Consider the following 18,799-nt stretch of genomic DNA (forward strand, 5'->3'; position numbering starts at 1 on the left):
GAAATACGAGGCCAATGATTACTATGTCTTGATTTTAGGTAACAGAATCCATGGAATGGATATGAAAATGGCTCAAGGTATTTTATCAGAGGTACACACACACACACACGCCGGCAGGCATGCCCTGTGGGTTTTGCAGTAACTTTACCTCAGGGCCTGTAAGGCAGCCGTAGCAGCTACAGCCCACATCACCATGGTTTGTGAAAAACTCCACAAGGGACATGTTTGGATGCTGAAGAGGTTTTTATTTATTTAAAACTACAGTGTACAAGTTGATGAGAAATTATTGACAACATACATGGTATGTGTAAAAGCTTTGCTCTCAGAGCAGTAAGCAAAGCGATGCCCTCTGACCTCTGAGCTCATGTAGGCTGAGGAAGCAGCAGGTTGTCTTTCACTGGAGACATCGGCTCTCCTTTCTTAGAGGAGCTGACCTTCACAGTTTCCCTGAAAACACACACACACACACCCCTATATGAGATCTGGTGGGTTTCCACCTTTTAATGTCAACATTAGCTTCATTTTCATATTTTGTCACGTTACAACCACAAACATAATTCAGTGAAATTTTCTGTGAAAGACCAAAATAAAGTGGTATACAAAGTTGAATTATGTAAAAAAATATTCAATATGACATCTGAAAATGTACATTATTACCATGGAAAACATCTTGCCTCACTGCAAATTGTCCATTATTCCCTTACTTTTTATAGCTAAAGTTGTTCCAGAGGCTGCTTATGGTGGCCTGCACTCCAGGGTTGTTCTCATTATTGGCTGAGGAACATTTCTTCCCAGAACCTGCAGCCTTCTTCCTCAGACCGCTGGCTCTGGCTGGGCCCAACGTCGACACGTTCGCCGCCTGATTCCGCATGCCGGATTTCGGCTTGGACAGTCCGGAAACCTGAACACAGCATGTTCACGTCACAGACGGGAGATCCGGCTATTCTAAACACTGACCAGACAAGTCTAACCTTCACAACAAACGGTAACATTTCCTATGAACTGCAGCAGCTTAGAGAATATTAGCACATTAGTTCTCTACAGTTCCCGTCCAAGTTTAGATTTCTTTGTAAAGCAACAAAGTCTGTCAGACGGCACAAAACCCTTCTCACATGTTCACCATTTCCACTTCTAAGAATGTCCGTTCAGTGAAGGGCCACATATACAGCAAGTTGAGGAAGCCTGTGACAGATAGGCTCCCACTACTACCACATGCAGTGCTGTCTGGCAGCTTCTCTCATAGTTATTTCTAAAAATTCTGTTTACTAGATCATACGTTCCGTAATGATTTAAGTCACCGCCAATCCAGATCTCATAACATTCTTGTTACTTGTACAAAGGATCCGTTAAGGTCTGAATAGTTCATTAAATCAGCTGTTCACTTCAACAAACCTACACAGAACACTTTAAACTGGAAGTAAAAATAAATACACTTGCAGCGATGCACTGTTCCTTTAAAAACAAATGAAACCGATGAAGAAACCAAAGTGTAAACCCACCTTTGACCCCAGCATGCCAGGTTTCCTACAGGTCTCTGTGAAGGAAGTGGGGCTTTCTGTCACTGGTTCTGAATCAGTGCTTGAATTCATCTGACATAAAACAGAAACAAAAAAAGAACACAAACAGAAACCCATGAGAACATGAATCAGAGATTCTCAGAAAATGTCTACATTTCAACCCAGTGTGTGTGAGACAGTGCAAAAGTCTTGATTTCCCAGCCTGTCTGTTCATCGTTCTTCCAGGTTGTTACTACTTTTCTACCACTGCGAATGAACAGCATCAAGATTCAGTTGGTCCATTTAACGTAGGGCTGGACAATATGTCAAAATAATCGTTTCATATCAGTCATACTGATAATTATCAATAACTATTGATTAGGTTTTTTGATTTCAAATATCTAAAATACTGTCAAACAGACCTTTTCTATTTGATCCAGTTTTCACGCTACGCCGTTTTTCATTTTAAAATTGTATTTGATTTTTTTTTTTTTTTTTTTTAATGAGACACGGTGGCGAAACCTGACAATGCTGCTCCATGAGTGACTCTACAGGTCGTTGCTAGGTAACCACAAGTTACTCAACCAGTTGTTGCAAGGTAAGCAAAGGTAAACCTTGCTTAGCTGACTGTGAGAGGTTGAGCGGCTAAAGCCTTTCATCTGCCTACGTCCCCCAGAATGCTGTGTGGTTCTGGATTGGAGTTCAGTGAAATTGTTAAATAGTCCATCAAGCGTAATATCTATTAATATTGATTATGTGTCCATTGCGATATACGTATATTGTTAATGACTTATTGTCCAGACTTGTTCTAATAAGGAATGACTGACGACCCAGTCTGTTCTCCCTTTGAGGGTACGCTACTTAACTCTAGGAGCTGTAAGGGTCAGAGGGTGAAAGCAAAGTTAGCAGCACAGATCATGGTTATGATAAAAATAAATAAATAAAAATACTGAGCAAGGGGCTAAACAAGTTTCCTTGTATTAATCTAGACATCCACAAGATAGAACGTATGGATACTGCTCAGGTGACAGAGGAGATATAAGCCACGCCTCTTTCACAGTGTGAATGGCAATGGCCTGTACATGGTGGCTTGCTTGCTGAGGACCAATCCCCTGATAGGCTGCTAGTAAAATGGCATCTAGTAGACATTTAACTAATTGTCAGTGACACAACACTGGTTAATCACTCCGGTTCTGATTAACGTGCAGAATGATGGGGGGGAAAAAAGAAATGTTGAAAGATGAAATGTGAAAGTCTGCACAAATATCACTTGAAACAAATCCAGAAACACAAACAAATCCCTGCTTCTCGAAAGCAAAACCAAGAAATGAGACTTCAATCGAAGTCTCATTCGAATTTGAAACTGTCTCTGGTGGTTCGGTTTCTTTTCACATAGAGAAAACTCGAACTGGAAGCTGTCACTGAAAACCACCGAGAATATTCAGTCTCTTACAGGTCACAAGAAGAAGACACAGGAAGAAGACACATGTATTCCAACCTAGTTTGAAAACATAGCGAATGTTCTCCTTTTAGTGGTCATTTTACTGGTCATTTTCTGGGGAAATGACCACCATCTGACACTTGCATAGGGCTTTGTGAAACAGTAGTTACCAACAGAGCTATGAACACAGGTAAAGGCAGCAGAAAATCCTGGAACTTACAGTCTCCTCCTGGGAGGAGAAGGAGCAGCTGAAGGGGAGGACGTCCTCTTTGTGAAAGGAAGTGGACAGGGACTGGGAAAAGTAAGCACTGTCCTGGGAGGGGGGAGATGCTGGGGGAGGATCCTCGTTCTCAGATTTTCTCTCAGGGGAAGAAGAGCCTCCAGAAAGCTGACAAGATGTCTGATGAGCTAAGGAAGTCTCTCTTTTGTAGTGGAACTGCTGCAGGGCGAGCAGGCCAGCACTGGAGGAGGCGGAGCCTGAGCACTGGAACAGCTTCGGCCCCTCACTGGATGAGGTGGGGGGGGTGTTGGCAGGGGACGTAGGAGGGCTGGGGGTCCCTACAGGTGGAACATCAGGACCATCCCTTTCACCGAGTGAAGACTGGTCCTGAGAAGGGTCCCCGACCGTCCGCTCTGGGTCCCCAGCAGACTCCTCGGTGCTCTCAGTAATTGTTGAACTTGATTTGCTGAAGAATCTGCAAAGGAGGATACGCTGAGATTACACTGAGAGTTCAGGATTTGGAAGGAATGCCTTGAAACATATATTGGTGGAAATGTGTGAATGGAACCACGAATGGTAAAACAAAAAACAAAAAAGTCTGAGAGGTGAGCTGAAGCAGTGGAGGAATGATGAAAGAAAATCTGTCAAAAGGTCATTGAACACAGAGCGTGGCCAAACATGCTGGCTGTCTGCAGTCAGCTGTGACCTGCTATTGGAGCACGAATAAACAAAACAGTTAAACAGACCAACGAGGGTGTAAATGCTTCATTTCTCTCTAAAACGATTATTTAAAAAAATTTAAAAAAACAATTAAGAAGAGTTTGACTAAGCCATAATTGCCCTTTTAATGAAAAAACAATCCATATTCTGTCAAAAAGACTAATGAACAAACACCACCAATTTGGCCCAAGGTGGTTTGTTTGCCAACTACCAGCAGCGTTCCTCTGGGTGAAGTGCAGCACTGTTTCTCTCTTCTACACCTAAACACAGTTGGGACAGGTCATTAGTCCGTCTATCAGTTCCCTGAACCCATCTCACTGGTCTCTTTCTACAGAGGAAACATTTACTCCAACAACATGAAGACGGTTCTAAGAACATGTTTTTGTAAAACGTTACATGCTTCAAACCCTGTTGCGATTACTTTAAACTAAAATCCACCAGGGACAGAAATAATTTTGGGCTCCACTGCAACTGAACGCGTTGATATTAAAATGAGAGTTTTGTTTGTCATGAAAGTCATGAAGGAGCCTAGACGAACCACAAACAAAACGTGAGAAACCTGAGCAGCAGTGAGAAAAGGGTGTGGATTTCCATGAACACGCTGTGATTTTTCTGTTTGCAGCCTGCCAACCAACTGATGTCACATGCAGCGCTAAAGATGGATACATTTTCCTGTACACAATGAGACATGCTTCAGGTGGCAGTTCATTATGTGAGCTCTTTCTCACAAACGTCTAAAGGATCACAGCATCAGATGAACTGTGGTCTAGTTGCAAACAGCACAGTTTAACCAACATAAAAACCAAGGCAGATCCCTCTGAGTAGATGGAGGAAGTACTGTATCTCGGGATCTTGTTCATGAATGAGGGGGAAAATGAAGCGGGAGATTGGTAGACAGATTGGCGCAGCGTCTGCAGAGAAGCCAGTCTGTTGTGGTGAAGAGAGAGATGAGTCAAAAAGCGAAGCACCCTCCTCTATGGTCATGATCTTTGGGGCATGACCGAAAGAACGAGGTCATGGATACAAACGGCCGAAATGGCTTTTCTCCGCAGGATGTCTGGGCTCTTCCTTAGAGATAAGGTGAGAAACTCAGTCATCCAGGAGGATCTCAGTGTAGAGCAGCTGCTCCTTCACTTTCAGAGGAGCCAGTTGAGGTGGCTTGGACTGGTCAGGATGCCTCCATGGTGATGTGTTCAGGGCATGTCCCACCGAGAGGAGGCCCCAGGGACACAATGGAGGGACAATGTCTCTCGGCTGATCTGGGAACGCCTTGGGATTCCCAAGTGTTTCACTTATCCCATAGTGTTGTATAGTGGAATATTTCAAGAATTTCAGGCTTTTAAAAATGGCTTTCTCCACCAAAGTATGGTATGTGGTCCAGCTGTTCACTCACATTTATTCTTTGGGGTCACTGATTATTGTGACTGACTGTTCAACAAGCATTCGAAACCACACCTGGTCCTTGAAAAAAAAAAAAAAAAAGTAAAGCCATGCTTGTACATTCATGGCAAGCATTTAAAATCCTTCAAGTGTGCAAAATGAAATAAAACACAAGTAAATCAAATTTGAAATTACACAATTTACAGAGATCATCTATACAGAGTTTCTAAGACACAAGTAAGTAAGATGGTTTAATGCTTCAAAGCTTGTTTAATTTTAGTTCTTTTTCGCTGAACCGTTAGGCATGGCATTTTTTGGTTTGCTTTTCTCTGACATTTCTCTGTCAGCTTGTTTCATCTGCATGGAGAGCTACTTTAACTGCATGTCATCTGTTTACAGAGGAAATCTGCATCCAAATGAACGTACCCACATCTAGAAACAGCCTTTGAGTCAATTGTACACTTACGTTTTGTCCTTTAAAGAAGGAAGACAGCACATGTTGCCGAGCCGACACTCTTAATCCCTTCATCCAGTTTGACTGGAATACCCTCAAATGAAAGCTGGAAGTTTGCATATTGTGTCCATCAAATAACTACAGTTGGAATGTGTTTCAGTAAAAAGCAAAAGACGAAGAAAAAAAAAAACCAGTGTGTGAACATTAATGGACCTCACTGCAAGCAACTGTGATGGCTGGTGCCAAACGTTACTGAGAGTCATGGCTAAAGATCTTCTTCAGAGAAGTTTGGAAAGATTTATCTGAATATTTCAGTTAAAAACAAACCAAAAAAACCCCATCTGTTAATGATTCAGAGAACTGAAGAGTCGTCTGTATTGGCCAATATAGCCAATACTGATTGGCTATAGTGGCACACAGCCAATTAGATGATGTGGTCTGACAGTGACATCACCTGCTGTGGGTGGCCTGCCTGCCATCGTCCTGGGACTCGTGGTTTCTCCGCTGCAGCAGGGTGGTGAAGGCGAAGCAGTTCCGTGGCTGAGGCTGGCTGCTGGAGGTCGGCTTGTCTTGTCGCTGCTCTAACTTGGAGCGTTTCAGCCATGAACTGGAATACTGCTGCAATACTTCTTGATCCGATACACACGAATCTTACAAGGAGGCAAAAAAAAAAAAGATAACCTTGCTTAGACAAAATTCCTGCAAATAACAAATGTGTATTTATTTATTAATCTTTTCTTTTATGTCTGGATTATTTATTTATTAAACAGACTGTAATGAAAATCATGACAAGGGCAGAGCAACTACAGAGTTCGAGTTTTGCATAAAATATGTTATGCTTCAATTATTCAGGTGGAGATGATATGAAATATATATTTTTATTTTTAAAGATAAATAGCAATAAAATGTTTCATTCCAACATGAAGAGAATCCATCAACACCCATCCCAGTGCATTATGCAATTTCATGTAGAGGTAAACGAGTAACCGCACCCGTCTGAGCTACATTATATGCTTTAAGGTGGAGTCAAAACGCTGGACTTCAACCCAGTCAGACATTTGAGCTCACTGCCTCCTGTTGCATAACGAGCTTCATTTCACCCTAGCAACCTGCTTCCCCGCGTATTATGTTGTTGTGGGCGGAGCCAAACACAGCCCCATCTCTGAGCGCTTGACCCCACCGATCACCAAAATTTGAATCATTTCAGGGCGGAGGCAAACGTTCCACTTCCTGTGTCTGAGGCTACGTTCACACAGCAGGTCAATTCAGATTTTGGATTTTTCCCAGCGTAGCCATTCACTCTACTAATTAAAGGTGACTTCTGACAGACTTGCATGTGAACGGTTTACAACCCCAAAGCGGCCCGCATCACAGAAGAAGAACGAAGAGGTCACACAGGGACGTTTACGTCCAGATTTACCACGTCTGGCGTCTTCTGATGCAGATTTATGATGTAAAAGTTATACACAAAGTGACATGACCGTTCAGACTGCAGGCGCTCTGGTATTCAATTTAGATATGGAAGTGATGTGGTCACTTCCATATCTAAGTGACAAGTCAGATATTTTGGTGTGATTAAAAATATCAGAATAGGGCCATTTAGACGACCGTGAAGAAGTTGAATATAGGTCATATCTGGGTCAAAGCAACATCAGATTTGGGTTACATTAGGCTGCTGTGTGGCCTCATGCTCTTCAAACCTGACTCCATTCCTGCCAGAGTCTATGAACTCTCCCATCCCTACTCAACCTTAACTCCACCTATAAGTGAGTCTTTGACTCCACCTATTCTTACTACTTTATGCATTTCAGGGCTGAGACAAATTTGGCAACATCCGGCCCCAGTGAAGTCAATCTTGACTCCGCCCCTTTATGAATTTTCAAACCCAACCGGATTTACTCAATTACGCACTTAAAGGCACAATTAAACATTTGACACCACCTACACACAGTGGATTTTCATTTCAAACATCAAATTCTACAATCCTTCACTCCACCCGTCTCGACAGCACCATGCATTTGACTGAAATATTTCAACCTAACCATCCTTCATCCATTCCACATTTGTGGGGGAATTTACCAGCCCGCCCGTCTCTATCGCATCATAATACTCTGACTGATCCAAATATAAAATCCTGATGTTGCATCTTAAACATCTGACTCCAGCCCACCCCTTTTCATTATTTGACTGGCCCCACCCTTACTGCATTATGCATTCAAGGGCAAAGCCAAACATTCACCAAGCCACTCTCCATTAGAAGCTTTTGGGTGGAGTCAAACATTTGATTATGTCTATCCTTGTTGTATTATAACCCTCTGCGTGAAGACAAATATTTGGCCCCACCCATCCCTATTGTATTATACATCTCAGTACAGAGCTGAACTTTACCAGCAGCCATATTCTTGGCCCATCCATGTAGCGGTGGGTCCCACCGCTGGGGGCTCTGGCAGTTTCATGGGGCGGAGCCTAATCTTATGCCCTCAAATTCTCTGGTCTGGGGGGTATGCCATGTGTCCTGCTGCAACGCTGGGTACTCCATGCTGCCCACCCTGCAGCATTGTACTCTTCTTACCTCTTATTTATGCACAGCTAGATGATTAATTTGGTCTGTCTTCCACCAGCTCAGTGTGTATGCCAGACCATTTTCTCCGCCTGACTCAGCATTTTTCACATACATGTATGGCCACAATGAGGCCACACAGTGCAGGTAAGGACCAGCTTACCTTCTCTCAGCCTCTTCAGCGGCTGCTCTCTGTGTTGCAGCCTCAGGTGGTCCAGGCTGATGACTCTCTCCTGCCCCCTGGTGGAGGGTGGCTTCTCTGCGGAAACGGCAGGGCAGGGAGGAGCAGCGGAACCTGGCGTGAAGCTCTTGCTCCAGATGCTGAGTCCTGCTGCAGCCGGGCAGCTGCTCCAGCTGTTGCTGCGAGCTTTGCACGCCTAGAAAGATATTTCCCAAAGTAAAATTAAATGTGAGGATTTAGTTTTTTTGCACTTGCACAAACATTCGCTGTAAGAAGGCTACCTGTGGACGGGTGCCGTCTGGACTGAAGTCATCTATCCTCTCCATGGTGTTGATGTCAATGTTTCCCAAGGCCATATCCAAGCCTTTGTCATCTCCTAGATTTCTGAATTCATTGCCATTAAGGAATAAATACTATCCAACAAAAAGAAGAATAATGTTAAAATGTTTTATATATCCAGGCAAAACTAAAGGGGAAATGTTTTGAGGTGTGCTGTAAGACTAAAGGGTACATTCCAGCGTAGTTGAGGGAGTCTGGGTCGATACGTTGAGGGTAAGGATTAAGAGGCACCACCTTCCTCATGGCAGGATCAAACACCAGCTGGTAGAGGAAGGTGTTATTGGCTCTGACGAATCCCTCAACGTACTCCTCAGGAACGACCACGTTCATTTTCAGGTACTGGCCCATCTTTCTGATCACCTGGTAGGAAGAGAAGAACTCACACTCAAATCTACTCCAGAAATCATTCATTTAGAATCTAGGCTTCAGTTTTGCTGCTGCTTCCTGAAAGTTCCTGAATCTCTTTGTTTGTTCATTACTCCACAAACAAACTGCTATCTCGTCTGCTTGATAACTTACAATGACATGCCAAAAGATTATGGGTCAAGACAACACAACAGTTCCCGTTAAGTGAAGTCCCCGTTATGATTTGCCGTCTTGAGGTTGGATGGATCAGCAGAAGTTTTTTTCCCCCCACTTTCCTACGATGTTTATTTCTTGCTATGAAAATGATTCATAATAAAAATCACAATGAAACAAACTTGACTACTTACAATAGTCAATTTCTGCTGGTTTTAAAGACAGAGAAGTGGTAACTTTTCTTGTTGGGCTTTCGGTTAGGTCTACTTTAACATCTTGTGAAACTGACAATTAAGCTAGAAAATCTACATGTGCTTTAAGATGGGGAAAACCTGGATAAAATAAGTGGATAATATACCAGGCAGATGTGTAGATATGCATCACACAAACCTGGCTAGATTCTTCTTGCAGTCTTGCGACAAACGTCATTAAATTAATGAGTAAAGTGAGGCAACAGATGTTTTTGTTATTTTAACACATATTTATATCACCTAAGACTGAGATTTAAAGTTAACGGTAGTCAAGTCTCAAACCATCAGGGTTTAAGACTCCATTGGACCAATAATCACCAACCAGCTTGATGAACTGCATCTAAAAATTCAATATTGTCTATAATTAACACCAAGTTGAGATTTTTGAATTTGGGGTTTCTGAAACTGTTTTACGAACTGTAGGAGAGTCATAGTAATCATTAAAACTGGTAATCATCTCATCCTCAGTTACCACATTTTACATTTCAAAAGTTTCCAACTTTCCCCAGTTTTTAGAACCATGAGAAAAATAAAGAAGTTATCAGCTTGTGCACACACCTTCAGAATGTCAGGGTCTGTGGCAAGCCGGAGCAGCTTGCAGGCCTTTCCGAGGCCGATTCCATGCAGGGAGGGTAGGTAATCACAGCCAGCGAGGATGCACATATGGCGAAACTTCTGCTCGGTGAAAACGTTCCCCAGGGAGCGACAGCGGCCCAAGTTCCTCTGATCTATCTCTATTCCGTTGCCGTGCTTGTCCATTTTGAGAATTACCTACAAAATATTAGGGGAGAAGACAAAGTTGGTCAGCCGTTGTTCCTGCCAGTCACCTAATGCTTGGCATTAGCTGACTGGCATTAAAATCCTGCAGTGGATTTTAGATTATTCCCATCCATCAAATTACAAATGATACAAGGAAATTGCCTTTACTGGAAAATATAAAGCAGTGTAAAAATGTACAGCTTAGTTTTATACATTAGTGTTAACATTTATGGGCATATTTCTCATATGAAAATATCTGGTGGCAGACTTACACGTCTCACTCTTTCCAAGTTAACAGATGAAACGGATTCTGCTGCTTTCATGAGGCAAAAATAGTACATCGCAGAAATCTGTGGTGATGGAACAAGGACCTCAGGGACAGAGGAAGTGCTATTTATACTGATGCTAGACACACAATCATAAACAGAACAAATAGCTACAGAGACAACAGCGAGAAAACGTTTCTACAGAGCTGCAGCGACTCCAGAATCATGGACTAACTTACTGCTACATGTCTGCAGCGCTCAGACTACAATCATTTAAACACCTGTTGAAAACTCAGCTCTTCCTCTGGCCTGTGCCTGAGCAGAGCATGGAGGCCCGAAGTGGCGCCTCTTGTGAGGGCCCCTAGGCTATTAAAGGATGAAGCACGTTCAGCCCGTCACACAATTGGGTGATGGAGGTGGGGACTTTATTTAATTAGGGCAAAATTATTACTGAAAATTTAAGTCAACCACACACACTGCTGTTAAAAGATAACTTTACTGTTTATCAAATGGGATAATTTATGTCACCACACTACATTATCACTAAAAGTAGCATACAATAACTTCAATGATTCATATCAAATGAAATAGAAAAACACTTTTAGGTGCTCTGTGTGTTCTGATACCTCATGCTGCTACTGCAGCGGATATACTGATGTACCACAGGCTGGATGTCTGTTTATTCTCCAGTCACATCAGCTGTTCTCAGATAATCTCATTTTTTTACTAATTGTGACACTGCTGGACGTAGCTAGAAGAAACTCTGCAGAAACAGTTCAGTCAGTTTGGCGTGAAGATTTATGCAGAAATTCACTTTCTTATGCATTTTTCATTCACTGGCAGTTTGTTTTCGCCTTAATGTGAATGAAGGTTTGCTAAATCCTTATCAAAAAAGTGTAATTATATTAACTATGTCACAAAAAACAACTACAGGGGAAAACATCCAATAGGTAATAGGGGTGGACAATATGGACTTAAAGTTTTATCACAATATTTTGTGGTAGTAATGTGATAACAATAAAAGTAGCGATAAACTATTTATTACTTTTTTTCACGTAACTGTGTGACTGTGAGTCACAGCAATTATAGTCCCACAAACACAAATACTGCTCTTAAAAACATTCCCATTTACCACCACAATATTCCCATACGGACACCAGTCATAAAAGGTTGGATTTGTGTCACTAAAATGCACACAGCAACTGCATTCAATCATATTTTCAAATCATATTTGAACAAACATCCATCCATCCATCCATCCATCCATTTTCTGTTCACCCTTTGTCCCTAATGGGGTCGGGAGGGGTGCTGGTGTCTATCTCCAGCTACGTTCCGGGCGAGAGGCGGGGTTCACCCTGGACAGGTCGCCAGTCTGTCGCAGGGCAACACAGAGACATACAGGACAAACAACCATGCACACACACCTAGGGAGAATTTAGAGAGAGAGACCAATTAACCTGACAGTCATGTTTTTGGACTGTGGGAGGAAGCCAGAGAACCCGGAGAGAACCCACGCATGCACAGGGAGAACATGCAAACTCCATGCAGAAAGACCCCAGCCGGGAATCGAACCCAGGACCTTCTTGCTGCAAGGCAACAGTGCTACCAACTGCGCCACTGTGCAGCCCATTTGAACAAACAATGGACAAAAATAGTTAAAACAACAATCCCCAAAATATGGAATTTTACTGGGTTTCAAACATCATTAATAGGAACTTATTGTGACAACAATAGATCAAAATCTCATTAGGATAAGAAATCTGATATAATAAATACCCACCCCTAAGGGAGTGCACAGTTTTTATGGGTATTGCAAAAAGCAGAGTCCAGCCATCCTACAGAGACATTCTCTTGTTCTGTTATGATAAGCACTGTGGATCAGAATGTTGATGGGATTGGTAAACTGGGACAGACTGCTGGTAAACTGAGAACAATCCTTCTAGTCAAACAGACCAGAGCCCTTCCTGGATACAGCTGAGGAGGCTCCCATCCATCTATCCATCCCCTGCTCCATCTTCATCCTACCATCAACATTGGACTTTTCCAGGGCGTGCCGTGGTGTAGGGGATAGCGCGACCCATGTTTGGAGGCCTTGAGTCCTCGACGCGGCCGTCGCGGGTTCGACTCCCGGACATTTGCCGCATGTCTTCCCCCCTCTCCGTCTCCCTTTCCTGTCAGCCTACTGTCAAAAAATAAGGGACACTAGAGTCCACAAAAAGACCCCCTGGCGGGGTACAAAAATAATATATATATATATATATATATATATATATAAACAAAAAAACATCGGACTTTTCCACTTCTAAAAATGGAAGACAGTCAAAGCAAGAAGTAAAGATACAAAAACTAGAAGGGTGACAGCTTAGGCAGGAGCAGGCCCAAGTTTCATATCGCCATCATGCACAGTCTAGAGTAAAACTCGACAGACTGCTGTTAAGAGGACTGCAACAATTCTTTAGTATGAGAATATCTCACTTCGCTGTACAGCTTAGTTTTATACATCAGTATTAACAATTATGGGCATATTTCTTAAAACTCAATGTATCTTAAGCCTTAATACACCAAGTGCACCAGTTACTGTGTTAGTTGCTGAGTGTGTACAGAAGGGGTGGGCATTTATAATGTGTTTTATCATTTATCGTGATAAATTTCTTATCATAAGAATTTTGATTTATTGTTGCCAAATGAAGTTTGGAGGTCTGTAGTGACTGACGTCTTCACATTATGCGCTTCAGCGTCCGCAGACCCCGCTCCTTCAGTTTACACAAGTTGCTGTCATTCCCAAACACTTCCATTTTCTTATAATTCAGCTGACGGATGCCTGTGGAATATTTAGAAGCGAGGAAATTTCATGACTGGATTTGTTGCATCCAATCACAGTTCCACGCATTCTGGGTGCTTAATTTTATACACCTGTGGCTATGGAAGTGTTTGGAACACCTGATTCCGATCATTTGGATGGGTGAGCAAATGCTTTTGGAAATACAGTGTAACATGATAAAACTTTAAGACCATATTGCCCACCCCTAGTGTTTGGAACTCATTGCTTAAGTTCTACTTACGGTTTTACATCCAAATGCCAACAGGTCAGAGTCCTCAGTGATGACAGCCTGAGCAAACCCAGTTTTAGTCAGATAGGCTAGCTGAGCATCGGCTTCATAAGGGGCCACAATGCAGTCCACCCCCCTCTGCCTTGCAGCCTGGACCAGGAAAACATCTCATGTTAGAGCACATCAAAGGCATAGAGTCTGCAATACCCAAAAGTCAGGTGCTCAAGATAATAGAATATTTTATGAAACAATTTGATGTGTTCAGGGATGACTTGTGAAAGACTATTCTATGTTTCTATGTCAACTGGGCTGCACTTTCACTTTGTCCATGCAAGCATTAAAAATGTTATTTGCCACATCAAGACAGAAGCCACACCTTAATAAGGTTATGAGCCATGGCGGGGGTGATGTTAACGCAACGTCCGAAGCAGTCTCTGGCCTCTGACAGTTTACCTTCACGCAGCAGCTGTCGTCCTTTTTGAAGGTTGGCTTCCCTGCGCCTGGAAGACACGCGAGTAAACAGAAATGTCAGTGAACGCAATGCTATAAAAAAAAAACAACTTTGGCCAGTTGGGTAGAGTTTAACTGCTCTTGCTGCAGACATAATATAGACTTTAGAGGCTGAAAGGAGAACACTGGGGACATTGTGGAATGACAGAAAAGAGGGACAATGTATGTGAACTTAAACAATATTGAAATTGCATGTTGCAGCCCTAGTCAGAATATATTTTTAATGGACACCAAACTATTGCTCAGTTTGGGTGAATACTCACTCTCTGCGAGTCTTTTCCACTTCCTGTTTAGAAGGCAGATTGCGTCCATCAAACACCAGGATAGGTTTAACTGAGAAATTCAACAGCATATCCACAAACTTCATGCAGTACCACACATATCTAGAAAGACAAACAATAACAGGGAAGACATAGTACAATGGAGCGTTCCATGTAGTTTGAATATGTGTTGTTTCCCTGAGAACGATAGAAGAGCTTACTGATCAGTCGGTTCCCCTTTAGCAAGCTTCTCAGCACAGGAAAAAGCTCCTTTATGAAGCCAGCAGTACGTGTCCACAGCCACTGTCTGGCCTTTATATTTTTTAATGTTGACGGGCTCTGCTGCATCCTTGAGGAACTGCAACAGTCCAGAGATTCCCATTCTCAGTTTCACCACACTGATCACAAACCTGGGGGGAAAGGGCAGGAATCCACAGTCAGACTCTTCCAGAGGACAAACACACTGTAATAACAACCAACTACACCACCGTTGCGTAGTGCATGATGCAAATAACGGAGAAAATTTTCTTGAACTAGAAGTCAACAACGCAGATTCAGGGTAAAATGGTCAGCTTCGTTGGTTATTTACTCGCCAACTCCTTCTACAGTAAAGTAATTGGAGGTCAAACTAACACTAAACAAATGTCAGGGAAGTGACTGACTGGAAAACATCTGAGGAGCAACTTCATCGCATAAGCTCAATTATTTTGTAGTACTTGTCAGGTCAGAAGTGAACTCGATAGGTTGTGCGGTTGAAAGTTTGACTACACATCGCGCAGCGGTTATAACAGTTGTTTAAGTAGGACACCAAGCATTAATATTCCTAAAGAAAACACTTCAAGATGTCAGACTTACCTTTCTGTTCCTAAAACACACAGATATGATCGGGTTAACAGAGCAAAACTGGAGCGAGTTTTGGTTTTAGCGGTAAAAAGACGGGATTCAGTAACAGCTACCACAATTGGCTACAAAGACAAAGTGGGCGTGTCAAACTGAAAATCATCCAATAGAAAGTATAATGGTAATGGAAGTGGAAAAAGAAGCTTGACCGTCACGCGCACGCGCAGTTTTGCCGCCGCCCAATAAGGTTGAGTGACGTGGTTGTTGTCTAGTATATTTGTCCGCTACGGCTTGCCATATATCCGCAGCCTGAACGCCCTCGAAAGATTACTTACTTGATTTTCAGCGGATCTACCTTCGCTTTCTTCGGAGTTCCATTATCGATCATTCAATCAGATATTATCTATAAATCCCTTTTCATAGTCAGATGTAACCGTAACGCAAAATACTTGTGCTGTTGACACACAAAGAAGTGACCAAAATGATCAAAACAAGCAAACAGATTAGATTATTGGTAATAAAACACAGCTCTCCTTCTCATATTCTTATATAGTTATACATTTTCTATAGGCTTTAATTATGTGTCAGTATGTAACCAATAGATTTTTGTCACAGGTTCACCTGCTTTCTGGTAGCTGAATAGGTGAATTAGAAACTGGACTAAAATACGAAGGACTAGAAGAATGAAGGTGTTTACTGAATGTATGTAGCACTGGGGATATACCAGACAGGGAAGTTAATCCTCTTCAACCTATATTCAACTAAATACACTACAAGCCAAAGCAAGATATTTAAGGTTCAAGTGGATAAACTATATGGTGGTTTTGCAAATATTCACTCATTTGGAATTTGTTGCCTGGAATGCATTTTAAAAAATAGTTGGGACAGGGACAGCAAAAGACTGGGAAAGTTGTGGAATTCTCAAAAACACTTTCTTGAAACATTTTACAGATTTATTGGAACCAGGTGTGTCATGATTGGGTATTCGTAGTGGTCTTAAACTACATTCCTCAAGGACCACTGTCCGCCAGCTATTATAAGTTGACTATGAACACAGTTTATTGCTACATCTACTAGTGCAAGTTAAAACTCTACTATATAAAGTGAAAGCCAGGCATTAATAACACTCAGAAACGCCACCAGCTTTTCTGGGCTAGAACTTATTTGATATGGACTGATGTAACATGGAAAAGTGTCCGGTGGTTAAGTGGGTCTACATTTCAAATTGTTTTTGGAAGTCATGAAAGTCTTGTCCTCCAGGCCAGGAAAGAAACGGACTGTCTGGATTATTATTTATGTAAAGTTCAAAACCCAGTGTCTGTGATAGTATGAGGGAGTGTTTGCACTCATGGCTTGCACATCTATGAATACATCATTAAGATCTGATTTACCTCAAGACTGAATAAAATACAAAAGCATAGAATTGAATTGAAACAACCTTTATTGTCCCTAAAAGGGGGAATTCAAGTGTAAAAGCAGCATCAGGTATGAGGGTTGTCACAAAAAAGTTCTTAAAAATCTATATATAAAAAAAGAAGATTAACAATGATAATGATAATATACTGTTCAAGAGTCTATGAAAGACAAGTGTGAGCATAATTCTCAGCAGTCCCTATGATTAATGACTCCTGTAGAAATGATGACAGTGTTCCAGGAGTTTATGTTACTGTATCTGGAGAACTGACTGGACAAAGTCTTAAATGACCCGGGAAAGTGATCTTAATTGTCTGTAAGACTCGTAATTGTAAATCTGTGATAGTAAAATAATAACTGATAGTGCACCTTCTGGTTGATACACAGCCTTTGTCATATTGTAATTTATTTTTTTACTTTGTTCCACAGCAAAAAAAAAAAAAATGTCTTAGACAAAAGAAAAAGGGGGGTGGGGGGACTGGAGAGGTCAATGATGAACATGAGGTCAGACAGGAGACCACACAGAGCATAGACAACAATCAGACCAGAAGACATCTTTAAAGTCCCACCTGGAAGAGATCAAACAATCACAACAGTGATGACAACAGGAGTGTCTGGCATTGGAAAAACAGTCTTAACACAGACGTTCACTCTGGACTGGGCTGAAGAGAAATCCAACTAAGACATCCAGTTTATATTTTTGTTCACATTCAGAGACCTAAATCTTCTGAAAGGCAGAAAGTTCAGTTTGTTGCAGCTTGCTCAACTGTTCTTCAGCAAAACCAAAGAAATCTGCAGCTTTGAACACTTCCAGGTTCTGTTCATGTTTGATGACCTGGATGAGAGTCCATTTCCACTGGACTTACAACAAAGAGATCCTGACTGATGTTACAGTTACATAGAGTCCACCTCAGTGAATGTTCTGCTGACAAACCTCATCGGGGGGGAAACTGCTTCCGTTTGCTCTCTGGATAACCACACGACCTGCAGCAGCCAATCAGATCCCTCCTGAGTGCGTTGGCATGGTGACAGGGGTCAGAGGATTCGCTGACCCACAGAGAGTGGAGTACTTTAGGAACAAATTCAAAGATGGGGAGCAGAGATAAGGGACAGACAATCAAGAGGAAGTGTAAGTGTGTTTTTCATTTAATACATGAAAGCACAGCTGATACACACTGGACCATCTGCAAACTGTCCCATCACTCATTAGGAGTCATCATCAAACTGTAAATGAGTGATTGATGACTGCAGCTGGTTTGTGTTTGTTCTTCCTGTTAGATTCCTGTGAACTCACCGTCAATACAAATACGGTGAATAGAAAACTCAAACTGTCTGACAGCAACAGGAAGATAACATACGTGCAAGAGCTCCTGTCATATCCGGATCACGCAGTTATATTTGATTACTGGCCTCAGCCGCTGTGCAGAACTGGCCTGACTGGTTGCTGTTACTGGGAAGACGAGCGGAGAGGATACATTTGTATTTCAGTGAGCTACGGAGGAATCAGTCGGAAAGGAGACGGTCATGATTGTGTGTTTGGGTTGAACACTCAAACCTGGAGTCTGGAGTGTTCTGATGTTAGTTATGCTTTCTGTCACAATGACAGAAAAGGACCCATCTCCTCCTCCTCCGTTTCTAGCAGAGTAGCAGTGTATATTGTCCTCCTGGCATACTGTCCTTCTACAGAGTCACTGACTCACTGTTTCACCTGCACACATTTAACACTACATTCACTGAACCTGGATTTAAAATCTGGTTCTGTGGTTGCAACAGCACCAACAAGTGGCCACATTTGAATACTGCAAGTTTAGTCAACAGATTGCAATGGATGAGTGTTTTAAAAAACAAACAAACAAAAACCAGAAATTATTAATAGCAAGAAAAACTCTGGTGTTGTAGTTTAGTTGGCATGGTGAACAAGTTTTCATGGGGACAATTTTAGCACTGTGTCATCTTTTCTAACTTGCTAGGAAATGAAGCAATATTTACTCTATTTTGACAATGATAGTTTGCATAAAAATCTCCATTCAATGTAAAATTATATTGGTGTAGAGACTCACCATCTTTTTCTATAGACACACTGTCACATGAAGCATGAATTGGTCACCATCTAAGTTATCTCCAACCTTCAATTTGTCAG

General features: G+C 42.0%; 1 protein-coding gene across 2 annotated transcripts; it reads right to left on the bottom strand.

Annotated features, from left to right (window-relative positions):
• Nucleotides 1-224: 224 nt before the first annotated feature.
• Nucleotides 225-15,325, bottom strand: exo1 (exonuclease 1). Of its 2 annotated transcripts, XM_032552354.1 has the most exons (14): nt 15,262-15,325; nt 14,628-14,816; nt 14,410-14,529; nt 14,013-14,136; nt 13,649-13,786; nt 10,120-10,332; nt 8,964-9,151; nt 8,734-8,836; nt 8,435-8,648; nt 6,166-6,361; nt 3,158-3,632; nt 1,500-1,589; nt 705-901; nt 225-447 (listed from the first exon to the last, which is right to left on the bottom strand). In XM_032552354.1, the coding sequence occupies exons 2-14, from the start codon at nt 14,786-14,788 to the stop codon at nt 363-365; spliced, it is 2,304 nt and encodes a 767-aa protein (XP_032408245.1). In that variant the 5' UTR covers nt 14,789-14,816; nt 15,262-15,325; the 3' UTR covers nt 225-362. The 2 variants fall into 2 exon arrangements, with proteins under 2 accessions (XP_032408245.1, XP_032408246.1); XM_032552355.1 differs by lacking the exon at nt 15,262-15,325 and having other exon boundaries at nt 14,090-14,136; nt 14,628-14,768.
• Between the last annotated feature and the right edge of the window lie 3,474 nt (nt 15,326-18,799).

The sequence above is a fragment of the Xiphophorus hellerii genome, chromosome 22 (assembly GCF_003331165.1).
Source record: "Xiphophorus hellerii strain 12219 chromosome 22, Xiphophorus_hellerii-4.1, whole genome shotgun sequence".
NCBI classification, from domain to species: domain Eukaryota; kingdom Metazoa; phylum Chordata; class Actinopteri; order Cyprinodontiformes; family Poeciliidae; genus Xiphophorus; species Xiphophorus hellerii.

Excerpts from the sequence above, each read along its gene's own strand:
- exo1 (XM_032552354.1), bottom strand. The coding sequence starts at position 14,788 with ATGGGAATCTCTGGACTGTTGCAGTTCCTCAAGGATGCAGCAGAGCCC. Across the intron at positions 13,787-14,012 it reads TGGCTCATAACCTTATTAAG|GCTGCAAGGCAGAGGGGGGT; the intron begins GTGTGGCTTCTG and ends TTCCTGGTCCAG. Across the intron at positions 10,333-13,648 it reads TGGCATTTGGATGTAAAACC|GTAATTCTCAAAATGGACAA; the intron begins GTAAGTAGAACT and ends AATATTTTGTAG.